The sequence below is a fragment of the Nelusetta ayraudi genome, unplaced genomic scaffold (genome assembly GCF_046127955.1).
Source record: "Nelusetta ayraudi isolate G7.1 ecotype Tasmania unplaced genomic scaffold, CSIRO-AGI_Nayr_v1 ptg000034l, whole genome shotgun sequence".
Taxonomy (NCBI): domain Eukaryota; kingdom Metazoa; phylum Chordata; class Actinopteri; order Tetraodontiformes; family Monacanthidae; genus Nelusetta; species Nelusetta ayraudi.
This window is the reverse complement of record NW_027466084.1, coordinates 5,721,682-5,740,540: the sequence shown is the minus strand read 5'-3', so window position 1 is coordinate 5,740,540 and position 18,859 is coordinate 5,721,682. Positions and strand designations below refer to the sequence as shown.

The 18,859-nt window shown below is 46.5% G+C and overlaps 2 protein-coding genes across 9 annotated transcripts in view; one reads left to right on the top strand and one right to left on the bottom strand.

The window, feature by feature from the left end:
• Positions 1 to 18,859, top strand: part of LOC142892491 (ribonuclease inhibitor-like) — a 182,074-nt gene that overhangs the window by 1,288 nt on the left and 161,927 nt on the right. For 3 of the 6 annotated variants that reach the window (XR_012927437.1, XM_076032714.1, XM_076032713.1), the window contains exon 2: positions 1,424 to 1,597. Coding sequence is in view for 5 of the 6 variants with exons in the window: in XM_076032714.1 (XP_075888829.1) it covers positions 1,424 to 1,597 (174 nt within the window). In the remaining variant the exon portion in view is untranslated. Of the gene's footprint in view, positions 1 to 1,423; positions 1,608 to 1,982; positions 2,045 to 18,859 lie in introns of those variants that run through there. The other 3 variants (XM_076032709.1, XM_076032711.1, XM_076032712.1) reach the window with 2 other exon arrangements.
• On the bottom strand, positions 10,172 to 16,171 carry LOC142892193 (uncharacterized). 3 transcript variants are annotated; one of them, XM_076032185.1, is made up of 3 exons: positions 11,717 to 12,254; positions 11,413 to 11,617; positions 10,172 to 10,474 (listed from the first exon to the last, which is right to left on the bottom strand). In XM_076032185.1, exons 1-3 carry the CDS (start codon positions 12,161 to 12,163, stop codon positions 10,179 to 10,181), a joined length of 948 nt encoding a protein of 315 aa, XP_075888300.1. In that variant the 5' UTR covers positions 12,164 to 12,254; the 3' UTR covers positions 10,172 to 10,178. The 3 variants fall into 3 exon arrangements, 2 of the variants coding, with proteins under 2 accessions (XP_075888300.1, XP_075888301.1); XM_076032186.1 differs by having other exon boundaries at positions 10,172 to 10,471; XR_012927386.1 differs by lacking the exons at positions 10,172 to 10,474; positions 11,717 to 12,254 and adding an exon at positions 15,999 to 16,171 and having other exon boundaries at positions 10,935 to 11,617.

Here is an 18,859-nt window from a genome sequence, read left to right as displayed (position 1 = left end):
TTAAATTTGTTATTTGTGTTTTATAAAACACATGAATAAACATGGTTTATTAGCCAAAATGCTAGTTTTCATCTGCAGTCCCGTGGCCAAGATGTAAAAGGGCAATAAAAATCATATAGAAGAGAAATACATGACTGAACGGTGGATAGGGCACTAACATATAACACATACATGACAAGCTGTTCAGAGAGCCAAGAGCGCACAATAAAAAACATTGACATTCAAACACCTACTATAAATTTAACAAGCAGAGAGAAGAAGAAGAAAAGATCAGACTTTACATTATATTGCAACACAACATTTGATTGAAACCTCAAAAAACATCCCAACAGGCTCATCAGTTGGTGTTGTCAGCTGTAGGTGTTGACAAGCCACATTTTCAATTTTGTTGAGAAAGCCTTGTATGTTGTAAGCTGCTTAATGTCCTGCGGTACTGAGTTCCACGCATGAGCACTCCTCACTGACCAGTGACTGACTAAATGTGCTCCTGTGCAAAAGAATGAGACAGTCACCTCTGACAGAGCCTGGAGTGACACACACACACATGCACACAGCTGTTTCTTTGGCTGGTGAACTCTGCCATACCCGCTTATTCCTATTCAGGGTCACGGGGGTCTGCTGGAGCCTATCCCAGCTGTCTTAGGGCGAAGGCAGGGTGACACCCTGGACAAGTCGCCAGTTCATCGCAGGGCCACATAGAGACAAACAACCATTCATACTCACATGTGCACCTACGGACAATTTAGAATGTTCAATTGAGCTCACGTGCATGTTTTTGGAGTGTGGGAGGAAGCCGGAGAACCCGGAGAGAACCCACGCAGACACAGGGAGAACATGCAAACTCCACACAGAAAGGTCCCAGGCCCGGGCCCCGGAATCGAACCCACAACCTTCTTGCTGTGAGGCGGCAGGGCTAACCACTGCGCCACCGTGTCTAAATCAAAATTAAAGCTGCAAAATGTGTGAAGAATGTCCCAGTTTAAAAGACTGTTTTCTTTAAGATTGCACAGTGATAATAGTGCCTATGTTTTTATCCATTACTTTAATTGCTTGTTTGTACAAACTTACAATGTTGTTTTTGCATTCTGACGAGCTTGAGACCAACTGGTTAGACAATAGTTAAAGTGACTGAGAGTCATTGAATGAAAGCACATTTTTGCAGCTTCAGTTGACATTTCATTACCAATTGCACGGAAATTTGCAAGATTTAATTTGATTTTTTTTTTACACAATTTGTCAATATGGGCTTTAAAGGAAAGCTGTGAATCTATTATTAACCCAAGATATTCATATTGGCTGACAAGTTGTTTTTTTTCTCAATTAATAAGTGTCAGGGTCAGGTGATACTTTGATTTTCAGAGTGATGACACCCTGGAAAAACTCTCCACCATTATAAACTCTCCATCATTTATTCTCTATTCAGGTTGATTTACTGCAGTTTGTCAGAGCTCAGCTGTGATTGGTTGCTTTCAGCTCTGAAGTCCAACCCCTCCCACCTCAGACACCTGGACCTGAGAGGGAACCAGCTGAAGGCTTCAGCAGTGAAGCCACTGATGGATCTTGTCCACAGCAGAGACTATCAACTGGAGAGTGTAAGGTCAGTACTGGTTTGGAAGCAGTGGATGATGGTTCCAGCACCAAAGCCAGTTGATCCCACAGCAGAGGTCCAGTGTTCCCAGTCACAGTGTGAGAGGAGGATGGTGACGTCCAGCTGCTCCTCATTCATCCAACATCTTCTGCCAAACTGCTTCTTCTCTCAGTTCACCACTCAATTATTGATCAGTTCATCTTCATCAGGCCTCAGTATCAGTCCAACACTCCATGGTCACATGACCTTCATATGTTCCACACTTGACATGTGACTGAGAGTCTGCTTCTTCTCACCAGTCACTCCATCATCTCTATCAACAGTCAACGTCTCTGTGATGATGCGTTCAAGGACCCCAAGTCCTGACTCCTGCTGTCTCTTCTTCTCTCTACAGGTGGGAGTATTGAGGGAGGATGAGGAGGAGAGTGAAGAGGAGAGTTCCAACTAGTGGTGGCTTGATAGAACTACAGCTACTGGAGATGAGTGACACACCGAGGCTCCGCCCCTCCTCCACCTGCAAGCTACACACACCCACCAGTCATGCTCCAAGTGGACACTCTCACACTGTGTTGGCGTGTCACGACCTTTGACCCCAGTGGAGCCTGGTGGCTGGTGGACTGCTTCTCCCTACAAGCTGCTGTGGTTACTGGAAGAGACGTCCCAGAAGCCACTGGTGGACCTTACTGTGCCACATATGGACTCTTGCATTGTTCTTGGCCTTCCAGTGAAGCACTGCGTGAGCACTGGAGGTCAACCCTGACTGACTGCTGTCCTCCTCTCTGGACACCACAATCTGAAGTGAATCAAAACTTTTGGAGGCCATTAATGAAACAAAACATTTGTTCATTTTTTTTTTTTTTTAAATCAAAGGTTGTGACAGAATAATCTGGAGTGAACTGACTAGAGGTTAAAGGTCAGAGGTTTGACAAACTACAAAGCCCATAATCAATTATATTATTTTCTTTAATGGAGTCCCAGCACTAATAAATATATATTTGTATGCGTACTCATATAAGTACATCAATGTTTAATGCACCTTTTTTCTTGACCAATATCATTAAATATCCACCTGCTTGTGTTTGCATGTTTAGGTAGATTGATATGTATATAGATCTATGTTAGTAGCTTCAATGTGCTGTGAAATGTGGCATCTTCACAAACACTTTTTCACCCAAGTGTCTCACCTCAGCAACAATCACAGTTGCTTCTTCGTGTTCTTTGATTTCTAGAGCTAAACACCCTGGTGGTCCTGGATGGTTCTCGGAGGTTCTAAGAGCTAAACACCCTGGTGGTCCTGGATGGTTGTAGGAGGTTCTAAGAGCTAAACACCCTGGTGGTTCTGGATGGTTCTAAGAGCTAAACACCCTGGTGGTTCTGGATGGTTCTAGGAGGTTCTAAGAGCTAAACACCCTGGTGGTCCTGGATGGTTGTTGGAGGTTATAAGAGCTAAACACACTGGTGGTTTTGGATGGTTCTGGGTGGTTCTAGGTGGTTCTAAGAGCTAATCACCCTGGTGGTTCTGGATGGTTCTATGGGGTTATAATAGCTAAAAACCCTGGAGGTTCTGGATGGTTCTAAGAGCTCAACACCCTGGTGGTTCTGGATGGTTCTAAGGGGTTCTAAGAGCTAAACACCCTGGTGGTTCTGGATGGTTCTAGGAGCTAAACACCCTGGTGGTTGCAACTTCGCTTTGCTTCATTGTCCATTGACATTAAAGGTGACCTATTCTACTCATTTTGGGGCCTTTGTATTTGATTTCTGGCTCCTCTTGAGCAGCAACACACGATTACCAGCACAGAAAGCTTTGTAGATCTGTGTATCTCGCTGCATCGCTTCCTCCTATTTCCTGCATCCTTTGAAAACTGTTTTGCTTCACTCCACCCCCAGCCTCCTCCTTGTCCGCCTCCCGCCCAGCCCACTGCGCTGTGATTGGTTAGACTCTTGGTCGCTGGTGAGCCTCACTTCCTCAGTTTGCTGGTGTGGGAGTTGAGAGTAAAGGGCAAACTTTAGGAAACCGGCACAATTTAAAGACTTACCGTCAGGAAGGCTTCACCCTGGGGCTCCCGGGACCAGGAAGCGTCGTGGAGGGTCGACGGAGCGGCAGCAGCGGACAGAAGTTGGACAGGAGTGAGTGGGTGGCAAATCAGGGAGATGAGGATGAAGGGGATGGTGAGATAGAGTCAGGAAATGAATAGGACCTGGCGTGCAGTGGAAAATCACAGCGTTCACAGCAGGGAAGGAGCACGGGGAGTTTGAGTACAAATCAGAACATTCAAAGAAAGAAGCGCACTAGCAGGTTGGAAGAGAGTAGTTCAGATGAAGGGAATAGAGTAACACGCAAAAAGGTTTCGGAGGGCGAGTTTCAAATTATTCTGAGCTTCAGGAAAGAGGATGAACATATCAAACTTGGTACCATAGCGCTGACGAGAGAACTGGGGAAAATCTTGTGGGATGGAAAGTTATTGGTAATATGTGAAACGGAGGAGCAGATAAATAAAGCCAGGCAGGTGGAAAGTATGCAAGAAGGTGGTGGGTGTAGGAAAGGTATTAGGGCTAGAAATGGGTGTGAGGGGAGTCAGAACCGGGATTCCAGTAGATGAAGACTTGGAGAAACGAAAAAGGAGTCTGAGTGGAGGAGAGGTCAATTCAGTCCGCATACTGCAAAGAACAGTTCATGCACAAAGACAAGATAGCATGGCAGTCCTTCTGGAATCTCCAGGGTCCATTCTCCCAGAGAGACTTCAAATAGGGTGCATGAGCTTCCCACTTAGGTCTGATATTCCAACACCACTTAGATGCTATAAATGCCAAAGATATTGACACATAGCTGCAGTTTGCAAAGGAAAACAGAGATGTCCCAAATGTGGAGGAAATCATAGGTTGGAAGAATATGAAGAGGGAGTGCAAGATAAAAGTTGCAATTGTGGGGGACAACACAGGGTTCTATCATCTCAGTCAGTTCAGTATTGATGAGCAAGATGCAGAAAAGATTCCACTGCATTTCAGTCACTTAATAACCATTTGTTTTCAGCATTTGCTTTATTGTAATAATAATAATAATAATAATACTAATAATAATAAACTTTTATTTGTACAGCGCTAAATCACAACCAAAGGCGTCTCAAAGTGCTTTATACAATCAGAGAGAACCAACCGGGCCCCCGGAGCAAGCAAGATGTGACAGTGGCTGGGAAAAACTCCCCTGTGGGAAGAAACCTAGGGCAGAACCAGACTCCAGAGGGCCATCATCTGCCTATGAGTAGTTGGGGTGAAGTAGAAAGATAGAGGGGAGACAGAGAAAGAGAGAAAGGAGCAGAGTGAGCCAGGGTGGCAGACAGGACAGAGTGAAAAACAGATACACCAACCAGGCAAAACGGATATAAACACAAAGAATAGGAAATAATTCACGGCTGCTGTCCATGTGGAATGTAAGTGTAAGTGTCCATGCTTTGGAAGGCAAGAGCCTAGCTCGATGGACAATCTTCCGATAGGAGAAGTCCAGGTCTTAAGCGTGGTGGTGGGATGAAGCGATGACACCAAGACCCCCAGGACAGCACAGCACAATCCAGCTCCTGGCGCAGTGGTCATCACCTGCCGGGGACACAGAGACTGCGGCAGTATCATGCATATCGAGCATACTGTACAAAGCATAATGAGAGCTTGGACAGAGTGGATAGAGTAAGAGATGGATTGGGTGAGGAGAGTGATAGAGGCTCCGCCTGCACAGAGCAACGATCCCTGTAACGGGAGCGAAATATCTCCCTCCACGGCGTAAGCCTACAGCAGCTTAACTGACAGTGGATGGAGTCTAACTATAAGCTTTAAGAAAAAGGGAAGTCTTAAGTCTACTCCTAAATAAACTAACTGTGTCTGCCCCCTCACCGAGGCTGGAAGATGATTCCAAAATAAAGGTGCCAGGAAACTGAAACACCTACCTCCTGACCTAACTCTAGAAATTTTTGGGATAACTAAAAGACCTGAGTCCTCAGAGCGAAGGGCTCTTGGAGGATTATAAAGTTCAATAAGTTCCCTAATATAAGAAGGAGCCTGAGAATGAAGAGCTTTGTAAGTCAAAACTAGAATCTTAAATTCAATTCTAAATTTGACTGGCAGCCAATGCAAGGAAGCTAAAATTGGAGTAATATTCTGCCTCCTTCTAGTTCCGGTTAACAATTGTGCCGCAGAGTTTTCGATTAACTGTAATGTTCTAAGGGATGAATTTGGGCATCCTGCTAGTACCGAGTTACAGTAATCTAGCCTAGACGTAACAAAAGCATTGATTATTTTTTCCGCATCTTTGAAGGACAAAAAACTTCGAATTTTGGCAATGTTTCTTAAGTGGAAGAAAGCTGACCTCCCTACATTCTGTATATGAGAATTAAAGGTCAGGTCTTGATCAAAAGTGACTCCAAGGTTCCGCACAGTAGAACTGGGTGTAGTACCAAATAGACCACTTTGTCCATCAAAGACTCTGTCCCTACTCTCTCGCGATCCAAATATAATGACCTCAGTTTTGTCGGTATTAAGCAACAGGAAATTCTGTGTCATCCAAGTTCTGACATCACGAAGACAAGATTCCAATTTGGCCAACTGATGTGCCTCATTTGCCTTAAAAGAAAAGTACAACTGTGTGTCATCTGCGTAAGAATGGAAACTGATGCTATGCTTTCTGATGATGTCACCAAGAGGTGACATGTAGATGTTGAAGAGGAGTGGCCCAAGTACAGATCCTTGCGGGACACCATGACTAACCCTCCTACGTTCTGACGAATGATTATGAACATGAACAAACTGAAAACGGTCAGACAAGTAAGATCCAAACCAGTCCAAGGCGCGATCCTTGATGCCGATAGTATCTTCTAATCTCCTAAGAAGAATGCTGTGGTCAACTGTATCAAATGCTGCACTGAGATCTAGGAGGACCAGAACAGAGAGAAGACCTTTGTCAGATGCACACAAGAGATCATTACTTACCTTAAGCAATGCAGTTTCAGTGCTGTGACCAACTCTGAAGCCAGACTGAAAAGCCTCAAGTAGATTGTTGTCGTTCAAGAAGTCCACAAGCTGCCTAGCAACAACTTTTTCTAAGATCTTGGAGAGAAACGGAAAGTTCGAGATTGGCCTATAATTTGAAAGCACACTCGAGTCCAAATTGGGTTTTTTGATCAGAGGCTTGATTACAGCCACTTTGAAAGCATGAGGGACAAAACCTGTTGATAGAGAATGATTCATAATTCTAAGAATGACACAATGAAGCAATGGGGAAACCTCCTTGAGAAGCCTGGTTGGAATTGGGTCCAGAAGACTAGTGGTCGACTTAGCAGAGGAGACAAGAGAATCAAGTTCCGAGAGTCCAACTTGCTGAAAACTCCCGAAATACACACTGGGGTTGCCATGTTGAGAAAGATCTGCCATGTGACCTGTGGAAGACAAAGAAGACAAAGAAGACGAGGAATTCCCAATCTCAGTTCTGATACCTTCTACTTTTTGCTGGAAGAAGTTCAGGAAATCGTTGCTTGACAGGCCAGTAGGGACGCATGGCTCAACACAATGATGGCTCCTCGTCAGCTTAGCAACTGTACTAAATAAAAACTTTGGGTTGTTCTTGTTAGAGTCAATAAGAGCAGGAGTAAGCAAGGAGTCTAGATCAAGATCAGTCAAGTGGGTGGGGGGAGAGGCCGGAAGCATGTCCAGAGGTACAAGAGCATCAAGCAGATCAGGAAGCCTCTCCTTAAATTCAGCAACAACAGAGTCCGAAATGTTTCTACTCATTATAGACCTTGCTTGGGGAATGTGATCCGCTACAATAAAGCCGAAAGTGATCAGAAAGTGGTCAGACAAAAAGTCGTTTCAGGGAAAGATTGTCAGCTGCTCTACACCAAGTCCAAAAGTGGGCACAAGATCCAAAGTATGACTATGCTTATGAGTGGGTACATTCACAACTTGAAGGAAGCCTAAGGAGTCGAGGATAGATTTGAAATGAGAACTCAGACTGTCACTCTCAATGTCGACATGGATATTAAAATCTCCAATCACTATGATCTTGTCTTTAGTCAATGCTAAAGTAGACAAAAACTCTGAAAATTCATCTCAGAAAGAAGAATATGGACCGGGGGGACGGTAGACAACAATGAATTCAACGGAATTCATTGTTGGATTCTAGCCTCCAACCATTAATATGAAACTGTCTCTCAAACTGATCTTCCCAACCAGCCGCCTACAAACATGGCTGTGCAAGATGGCCACGACCTTTGACCTTTTGTCTGTTTCTATTGTCGGGGAGGAAATATCTAGACACAAATAATAATATCTCCCCAATACGTATTCCGTCGTTCCGGTGTTAAGGTGAGGATTTCGAAGTAAAGTACATAATAATTAATTTAATCTGACTCCATTTGATAATAATAACTTTACTTTTACATATCGATTGAGAGAAAGACTTGATTAATAATTAAGAATATAGACTCAATAATAATTAAATTTTAGTGATCTGACTTTAGTCTCCAGATCAGGGATGGCTTATGTAAATTAACAAAACTATTCAGTTTGTTTATTAAACATCGAAGAATAGACTGATGTCTGGGTTGGAGTATTCAGAGGTTATTGAACATGATACCCAATCTTATCTGTCCAACTCAGAGGTTAAGGGTTTGAACAATGTCCAGTGAAACTTACCATGTAACTAAGGTCTTTGAGATTCTGATTAATCCCTTTCTTAGTTCAGTGATGGCAGATACAGACAAATCATTCAGTGACCTTCTTAACATAGAACAGCCCAGACATCTAGGTTGAGATATTCAGAGGTTTATATCATCTAACTCAATAGTTAGAAAAACATGTTACTCAATCTTTTCTATTCAACTCAGAGGTAAAGAAAAGAACAAAAGACCAATTGTTTTTGTAATGTTTTCTATTATTATTATTATTATTATTATTCCTACGCGTCTTTCGCCTCAATTTTGACCCCTTTAACCTCGTTTCAACAGGACGAAATTCGGCACACATGTCGGGATTGGCTAATTTTTTTTGATGCAACAATGACAGCTGCAGGTGCTCCATAGCGCCACCTACAGGCAAAAGAAAACCAACATCCACAGGAGAAAAATCCTTACGGCCAATACGAAGGTCGTAGAAATGTGGGACCAAAACCCACACGTGCAAATGTTTTTAGCATAACATACATTGTATAACATAGCCAAGACTGTGAAAATCAAAAATCCATTTGAAATGTGCGAGATCCCGGTATTTTATTTTTAGTGAATATTTCCGTACAGTGTACATGCACAAGTGAAAAAATGCAACTTAAACTGCCCTTGTTTCAAAAAGGGAGGGGCTAGAGTGACAAAAATAAATACTGAAGTGTACTTCTTATCACGGTCGACAATTTGGTGATGTAGGTTTCCCCCTCACGTAGAAAGAAAGTGTCCAATTTCCATAATTTGATGATGCAAAAATTTCCTTGTTGTGGAAAAGAGTAAAGATGCTGATGCAGAAATACTGAGTAAATAAGCAATTTAATGAACAAGAATAAATGATCGGAGCTCCGAGGCATAAGCACAGTACAAGCAGCAGAACAGATGCAACAGGTGCAGGAGCTCAAGTGAATGCGAGTGCAAGTGCAAAGAGCTAAGGAAGATGGAGGTCCTTTAAACCTTGGACTGGGAAGGACGAGGATAAGGAAAGGGGAGGGGAGGATGAGAGGAGACAAAACAAAGAATACCTCACCCTGGCGGACACGAGGCAAATGTCTTGAGAAGGTTATACAGTGAAACTAACAGATGACACGATAAGACAAGAATACTTATTTTCCATTACAGTCCCCCCTTTTGATCATTCATGATGATCACAGGAAACAAGAGTGAAAATATCCACACATACATCAGTTTATACCCACCATTAGCTTTGGATGAAAACATCATAACTTGGATTGTTACCCCTCCTGTGACCATAAAGGCAGGAACTTGTAAGGCACATATCAGTACAAAATCACAGTTGCACTAAGTAAATAGGAAAAAATCAAGTTGTAATACATATTACAGCGTAGCATCATTTGCAATGCATACAGAGTGTAGTTCTTCTCCCGAGAGCAATGATGATGGTTGAACAGTCGAGCGCGGCATGCGTGAACAGACAAAACAATTCACATGTCCTTGGGCTCTTGCTGCAGAGTTGGCGTAACGCCACCAGAGATTGATTGCGTAGGGGTGTGCAGCTTCCTTCGCAATGTCAACAGGTGTGTGCGTTCCGCCCCTCTTCTGGGTCGGTTCGCCTGTCTGGGCTGCACGTCAGGTGTAGTGTCAGGTGTGGTGTAAGGTGTGGTGTCAGGTGAAATATGAATGAGAGTGGTTGAGGTGTTGGTGTTGGTGTTACCACCTTCTCTGAAGAAACTCTCTGGGCTGGCAAGGAACCAAGCCAGAGAAACGACGATCCAGCTGATGATGGCCAGGATGCACAGCGTGCCCCGTAGGCCGCAAAAGCCTGGCAGGCGGAATGGGTGCCATGGTGCAGGACGTTCCATCTTGCTGCTTTCGTTGGAGTGAAGCGTTTTAATTCACCATTCACTCGTGTCCGTTCACACGTCCTCGGCGTCCTACAGCGTCGGGTGGTGATCCGGCACGTGACTTCCTTCTTCCTTCTGGAGCGCCTTCGTCAGCTCTCCGGTGCTGACTCGCTTGCAGTGGCTTGCGTGGATCCAGGTGGCTCTTTCAGCAACTTTGATGGCGGTCTGCGTCACCAGGAGCACTTGGAACGGCCCCAGCCAGCGATTTGCCTTCCAGCTCTTTCTCCGGAGGTCCTTCACCAGGACGTAGTCACCGGGTTTTAGGCAGTGGAGTGGCCCCGTTGCAGCCTGGGGTAAAGCAGCAGACACTTGGCGCCTTACGTCTGCTAGAACGGATGCAAGGTTGGAGCAATAGGTGAGTATTGTATCTTCACACAAGGCCGTTGAGGGGAGTGCCTTTCCTCCTGCAGTCATTCCAATGTGAGGAGGAGCTGCAAACAAAACTTCAAAAGGACTGAGATTAGCGTGTGCGCGTCTCCTCATTCTCATGTACATCAGGACAATGGGAAGAGCTTTTGTCCATGGCAGGCCGGTGTCAACACAACACTTAGCTAACTTGCTTTTCAGCGTCCCATTCTCACGCTCCACCGCCCCACCACTGGCAGGATGATAAGCACAATGTTTTTTGAGGTCAATGCCAAATAGTTGGTAGCCCTGCGATGAACTGGCAACTTGTCCAGGATGTCCCCTGCCTTCGCCCTAAGACAGCTGGGATAGGCTCCAGCAGAACCCCGTGACCCTGAGCTCAGGACTAAGCGGGTATGGAAAATGGATGGATGGATGCCAAATAGTTTCCCAATGTGATTAAGTGCCTCGTTTACGAAATGTGTCCCATTATCGCTGGAGATTTTGTTTGAAATCCCCCATCTTGGTATTATGTCTGTTAGCAGGGCCTTGGCCACGTCGTTGGCTGATTGTGTGGCGCTGGGGAACGCTTCGACCCATTTCGACCAGGTATCAACCATGACTAGACAATTCTTTTTCCCCGTTGACAGTGTTAACTCGATAACATCCATCATGACGTGTTCAAACAGTCTGGTTGGGGCTGGATGTGCTGCTGTTGCTGCCATCTTGACTGGTCGTCCTGTATTTTGTGAAAGGCAGATCAAACACGCTTCACAATGCTTTTGTGCCACGACAGAAAATCCTCTGGTGAACAAAAATTGATAGATCAACTCCAACATCCCCCCTTTTGACACATGGTCTAACCCGTGTGTCAATTTAGCAAAATGAGGGGAAAAATGCTTTGGCAGACACGGGTTACCGTTTGGTCCTACCCAAATGTTAGAAACGCGGTCCCAACGTGCGCATGCGGAGCGCCAAGTGGCCGTCTCCTTTGCTGTGGCGAGGGACTGCATTCCAGCCAGTGAGGCATCAGCATCCTCAAAGGACGTCGTCATCATTGGAGCTGCAGCTGGCGCAGGTTGCCTTGCAGCTGCCTTTGCTGTTGCGTCTGCTCTGGCGTTACCCTAAGAGACAGGGTCACGAAGAGTAGTGTGAACAGAACATTTACACACCGCTATTTGGGAGGGCAAAAGCATGGCTTGCAACAGGTCAGCAATGAGCACATGATTTAACACCGGCTTCCCGTCAGACTTGAGGAAGTTCCTGCATTTCCACAGTGCCCCAAAGTCATGAACGACACCAAACGCACAGCGGGAGTCTGTGTAGATTGTGACAGACTTGCCCTCAACAAATTTACATGCTTCAGTTAGCGCGACCAGCTCTGCCCCTTGTGCTGAGAGGTGACATGGAAGGGAGTCAGAACAGACGACCTCCGAGTCGGTGACAACGGCATAACCAACTCTGTTGGTGCCTTTGTCGTCCCGGAAGGCTGAACCATCTGTGTAGAAAACAAAATCAGCATTAGCAAAGGGTTCGTCAGTCAGGTCAGGTCGAGGGGAGCAAATTGTCTCTAGCTCGGCTATGCAGTTGTGTGGCTCTCCGTCAGTAGGGAGAGGCATGAGAGATGCTGGGTTAAAGGTGTTGCATCTCTTTACAGTCACATTCGGCATTTCAAACAAACAGGTGTGATAACGCAGGTACCGTGCAGCAGAGAGATGTGACGCGTGCTGCTCTGCTGAAATCAGTGAAACAGCGTGTGGTACCAACAACGTGAGCTGCGCATATCCCACGATGTCACGGGACGCTGACAGGGCTTTTTCAGCGGCAGCTCTGGCGCGCAGACACTTCGGCAGGCCTGCTGCAACCAGATCGAACTTAGCTGAAAAATAACCAACAGGTCTGAGGTTCGTGCGGTGTTGTTGCAGTGCCGAGCCTTTGGACAGCTGTAGGGAGGCGAGTCTGTCTCGGAGGGCTGCATTAAAGATTGTGAACGTGTAAGGTTTGCCGTTGAACTCGAAAGTAAACCAAAACTGTCTGTCTGGGTGAACAGGAATGCTGAAAAAGGCGTTAGACAGGTCAACAACTGTAAACCACGTTACATCAGTCGGAATTTGTGACAAAATCGTGTGCGGGTTGGGCACGTTCGGTGCCCTGGCGTGGACAGCAGCGTTAACTGCTCTCAAATCTTGAACAAACCTCCAGTCATCACGTTGAGGAGGAACTCTGGCCTTTTTGACAGGAAACATGGGCGTGCGCACTGGCGAGTCGGGGCATGGGACAATGACACCTGCTTCGACAAGAGAATCAAAAACAGGAGTGATCCCTTCAACAGCTTCTGGCTTCAGAGGATATTGCAGCTGGTTGGGCCGAATATCACTTTTGGGTGTGATCTTCACCGGTTCGGCACCGTTGATCAGTCCCACGTCATACTTGTGTGCGGCCCACAGTGAGGAGGGAACCTCACTCAGCTCTTCGGGCAGCTGGGATGTGTCAGTGAAACATGTGAGGCTCTGGTTGTTTCTGTCGCCACCATGTTTGTCTGCTAGATGCAGGGAGCGAAGAGCTGATGTTTCCATTGAAAAGTCAGTTTTGTGCACATTCAGGGAGGGGGAGTAAAAAGGTCCCCGTTCGTCTGGGTGCCAGTCATTGGTCGACAGGCATTTTGTCAAAAAGGGACTGAGGTCTTTCCACTCATCGTCTGGGCCCTTGGAGAGTGAAATGCGTGGAGTGGACCCACGAACAGAAAAAAATGCACTCTGCTCTGGTGTGAGTGAAACAGAGGCAACGCATCGTTGGGGGCCCCAAAACAACGTAGAAACAAAAAGGCCATCATTCACGCTTGAAAAGAAATCATCTTCCAACACACTGTCCCTTTCATAAGGTACACTGGCAGTGCAGTGTAAATTAGAGGCCTTCATGAAGTGAGCATCACCCGGCACTTTGTCTCTGGCCGCTGCTATCAATTCTGTTGAAGCCTCAAGGGGAAGCAACCACTGATAGACATATCGGAGAGGCTTAGGAATTTGAGCCAAGGCCGAGGAAGATAACGACTTGGCAACAATCAACCTGTCGGGGGTGGAGATGAGATTCATGCCCAGGGCTAGAAGCAAATCCCTTCCCAACAGATTCATCGGACACACTTCTGATAATACGAAGCTGTGTTTAATTTGTTTTTGAGATGCGCATGTCTCGTCGCCATAGTCAATGCAAGTGAGTGGAGTGGTGAGAGGCTCTCTCGTCTCCATTCCAGCCGCCCCAATAGAATAAATATATCTTCCACTTTTCTTACACTGAGGAAGTTCCGCTGCGTGGATGAGTGACAATGTTGCTCTGCTGTCGGCTAGAAAAGTGATATCTTTATTTATTGATTCCAAGAGTGACACGTGGCAGTTTTTCAAAAGGAGCCTGGCTGTACAATGTGTACGTAGGTGGGAGAGCCGTGTCAAGATGCTCTAACCTGCTGATGGTGCTTAAAATCCGATCACGTAAATCAACATCAGACACTGTGTCAGTATCAATGTGGGCTTCACTGTCAGATTCAAAGCAAACATCCGAATGTAAAATATTGTCAGAATGAAAACTAACATCGCAATGTGAATCAGTGTATGTTTCAGCAGGGGAAGGGAAGTTAGAGGGGACAGCAAGCATTTCTTCATTGCCAGAAGCGTGTAGCGTGTGTGTGTGTGTGTGCATCACTTCCCTGCGAAAACGCTGTAGGCCGAGGCTCCGTCTCACCGGATCCATGCTGTGTCCCCCACTCCACCTCCCCTCCTCAGCTGCTCTGGGTTGGATCCTCTCCGGACCTTTCTCGCTGGTCCCTTCTGGACGCTCTTTTCCGGTCCTCGCGATCACTCTCTTGGCTGCGGTGGGCATGGTTCTGCCCGCGGTGTCTTCCTTTGTCAGGGCATTCTCTGGCCCAGTGGCCCATTCGGCCGCAGATGTGGCACGCCCCCTTTTCGCCTCTGTCTCCGCTAGTCGCCCTTCGTCGGTTGTCGTTGTTCCTGTAGGGCCGTCTCGCCGTGTCACTGAGGTGCTTCATCATGGTGAGGGAGGCACGCTTTATCTTCTTGTCCTCTGCATCGCTGGCCTCCTGCAGAAGCCTCTCAGCGTGCACTGCATGACGTCGGACCTCTGTCAGACGGGCATCTTCGATCCCCACGCAGCTTTTGTTCACTGCTTTGGCGATCTGGGGAAGCAGCCCTTGTCTGAAAGCAGTAATAAGGCTCTTCTGCCATGGGCTGGCAACAGCGCCAGTCGCTGCTGGTGGTGTTATGCCTGAGAACTCGTTGAACACTTCTGTTAGACGGTTGAGATATTTATCAACAGTCTCACCTCCTCCTCGGTCGGGGAGTCATCTCCTTCAGTGTCTGACTCTGATGTGTGGTTGGGCTCTGGTCCAGGAGCCGTTGGAGGAGCTGACGGAGGAGCTGTAGGAGGTGCTGTCGCCTCCCCTTTGGCTCCTTCTCCTTTTTTGCGTGACGATTTTGCCGTGGCTGGCCGTTTGGTTGACGGCAGTCCTGATGAACGTGGCGACGCTGCGGCGTCGGTGCTGGAGTGCGCAGGGTTGTACGGTGGTAGCGTTGGATGAGGGTAGGCGGGAGGAGGGAAGACAGGCATGTCCAGGAGAGGGTCCCTCGGGCCTGTAAGAGAAGGATGCAGACGATTTGGTGCATGTGAGTGCTCATGTGTGAGCGGCTGCTTTTCTGTCTCCTTTTCTCTCTCCTCTGGGGAGTGTGTGTGAGTGTGTGTGTCTTCTGCCGTTATCTCTGTCACCCCTGTGCTCCAGCGCAGAGCGCTGCTCACACGTTTCTTAATTTGTTTGCTGTCCCTGACTTCTGCTTCAGTTTCCCAGAATGAAAAGCATCTTTTCGTGGTCTCTGATCATTTGAGTGTCACTTCTTTTTGCTTTTCTCCTCTTTGTAACTTTTCCCTCTGCCATTTTTAATCTACACCGAAGGTTTCTCAATTCCTCCATAATTAGTGATCCCCCTGCTGGGAAATTGTACTTTTCAACCCATATATCTAACATATCAAGACAATCCGGACCATATTTTTTCCGCATGTCGTCCACAATTGGTCCTCCCCTGGAGAACAGCAGCAGCCACTTTGCTCTGGTTCTTCCCCATCTTTGTCTAGACTCACTGTTCGACTTTTCACTAAAATTCAAGTCGGAAAATACACAGGCGTCCCAGTGCACCCCTTTTTCTTACTAAGGCGCAAAAAGGTGGAGAAAAAACTCACCCCTTTGGTGCTTACCCACCAAAGGCTTCCGGCTCACCTGTTGAGCGGAAATTCAGTGTTGATTCAGAACCAACACCTACCTTACAGAACCGGTTAATGTATGCGCTTCGTCCTGCACTGGGACCGTGTTGATTCAGAACCAACACCTACCACACAGAAATGGTTAACGCATGCGCTTCGTCCTGCACTGGGACCGTTCGGACGACAAGGAAAATAACCCACTGGTCACTGATTTGTCTGGGAAAAAGAACAATTACTTCTCACCCGATTTCCGAATCAGCACTTTCTCTACAGGTTCGTTGGATAGAAGTGAAGCCGATCAGATCCACTCCTAGACGCCGAGCCTCTCGTCTCTGAATGCTTGGTTCGAGGTAGAGGTGGAAGGAGGAGATTCCTCTGTTCCTGGTGCGCGGCCCTCGACGTCCCAGAGTTTCACTGACTGGCTCAGACGCTGCCAGGCAAGGTGATGGTGGACTAAGCTGTTCAGATGTGATGGATGTGATGTGACTCTTCAGCTCCGTAGTTCCACTGGATCTGCCACGAGCCCTTAACTCACTCTGATAATCATCAATGCTCAGCTCAACATCATGTGAAGTCCACTCATGGATTGGCTTACACTTGAGAGTGTAGGATAGCTCCGGGTCAGGGCAGTGTTTGACAAACATGAGAGCTACCTCATCACTCATGTTCTCCGTCCGCTTGCCTTGTCCTGGCCCTCAAGAGCCAGATCTGCTGCTTTGTTCAGTCTTATCCAGTAGTCGACAGGCTTCTCTCTGTGTCTGGGCAGAGTGGCATAGAAATCTGTGAGTGGGAGACACGAGGGAGCTTCACTAAAATAGTCGAGAAGGACACTGTTTATCAGTTCAGGTCCCTTTTTCACATAAAGGGTATGATCACTACGTAAAGCAACCTTCACAACATCTTTGGCCTTCCCCATCAGATGGCTCATAATGTCTTCAGCTAGGTCATATACAGGTATGTCTTGTTTTCTGAGATGAGTCTTGGTCAAGTCAATCCAGTCCTTAATTGAGTATTTGTCAGTTCCGTCACCCCTGAATGTCTGGAGTCCCTTATCAGACTTAACATGAACAGTTACATGGGGGGTTTGAAGACTGTCAACATTACTATGTGTGTTCTGAGTGGCAGAGGATGTCTGGGGGATACCACTAGTATTCACAACACCAGCTGACAACAGTTTTGCAACAATAGATTCCTCAATCTGTGCACCCAATTGCCCCATCATGTCAGTGAGCTGGTGAATGGCATTATAATCACTGTTGGGTGTAGCAGTATGAGGAACCGCTCTTGTGAACCCACTAACAGGTGCACTATCTGGGCTCAGGCCCAACCCTGCATCAGTACGTGTGTTAAACCCATCCATAATAACTATTTTCACCAATCGTCAAAAGTACTTGTGTTGTGTGTATTTTTTTTTTTTAAACAATAAACCTTTAACTGTACCCAGATTTACACTTCTATTATAAATCTGTCCATACAAAGACCCTGCTTAACGTTGATCAGGACAGCAGCACAGCATCCATGGTGACGAGCATCAAGCTGGTCTGGAGATCCAAAGGGTCACGGCAACAGTGTAACGGGTGTGCAGGATGGTTGGTCTCAGAGGTGACTCGAGGGCTGTGTTTTTCCTCTTTTATTTGCTGTAGAAGACTGCAGAAGACAGTAACAGACGTTTAACAGTCTTCTGGCTTTCTTGTTCCCGCTCATTTATACAACGCGGAACTGAGGGATTCCCGCTTCGTAAACCCGGAAGGTACAGAAAGAGGTGAGAGACAAACTTAAATAAAATAAAATAAGACTTTAAGATAAATTTCACAATATACAACATAATAAATTAATAATAAATAAAGTCCCCACATATGCTTTGAACTTAGAAATTAATAAATGTTATCCTTTTTTTATTTCCAACTCTTTTACATCAGCAGAGTTCAAACAGCTCCACTTCAACAACAACTAGAATCAAAAATCAGGAAATGACTTTACTGTCTGACTGACTGACTGACTGCAGCTGGTACACTGCTGCTGCTGGCTGACTGACTGACTGCTGCTAGTACACTGCTGCTGACTGTCTGTCTCTCTCTGTACGTCCGTGTGTGTCCTCAGTCCTAATATGCATATTTTATGACATACAGTTGAATCTGGTGATTTTAAAGGAGTCGAAGTGACCATCAATGACAATGTGTGTATGTAACCCAAAACCTGACTCCCTGAAATGTTGCAGTGAGGCATTCAGGAGGTGTGATGGGTCCAGGGTGGTCCAAGGGGGTCCTGGTGGTCTGGCCCCCGTGGACCATCTTTATCTCACACCCTGAGTCCCTGCCAGCACTTTGTTTGGTGTCTTTCTCTGGATCATGAATTTTGTCCCCCCCGCCTCTCTCACGCACACAAACACAGCCAAGCCATAACTTCAAAGCCTCCTTCACTACGACTTGGAGCTGCTGAAGCACCTTCAAGCCCCACAGAACAGTCCGATATGAGCGTTCCATTTTCAATCAGCTCTAGTCAGTGCTGCTCCAAAGCTGACTTTGTTCAATCCAGCCAGCCCACTCACAACTTGACTGTTCCAAATTGAAACTTGCACATGCTGCGCTAATGGACGAGCCCCGATGTGTCACAACTGGACTCAAAAAGCCAGGAGAAGATCTGATTGGATGAATCAATAACAATGATTTACTGAAATAACAATATAGCGCAATTTGGGTGTGTAACACCAGTCAGTGTCATTGTGTCTGCTGTTGGCTGCAGATGTGAATGAGTGAATGTCAATATTGAAGAGTGTCAACTGAAAATAAGTGGGCCTGATTTCTGTCAACTGAAGCATATGGAGGAGCATCCATGCAAGTCTATTTACAGTGGCACCCCCTAGATCTTCTGCTTGTGTCCTTCACATTAGGGGGCGCCACTGTGCTCCTAGTGAAAACAGCTACAGGCTCAAGAGCAGCTACTGGTAGCTGCTGGAGCTCCAGTTGGACACTAGGGGGCAGCCGAGAGGTGTCTCTGTCAGGTGCTACCTGACCGCAGATAGATGCTAGGCTGTGTCTCAATTCAGCGTCTGCATCCTTCGAAGGAAGTGTCCTCCGTCAGTAGGAAGCGTCCTCCGAAGAACC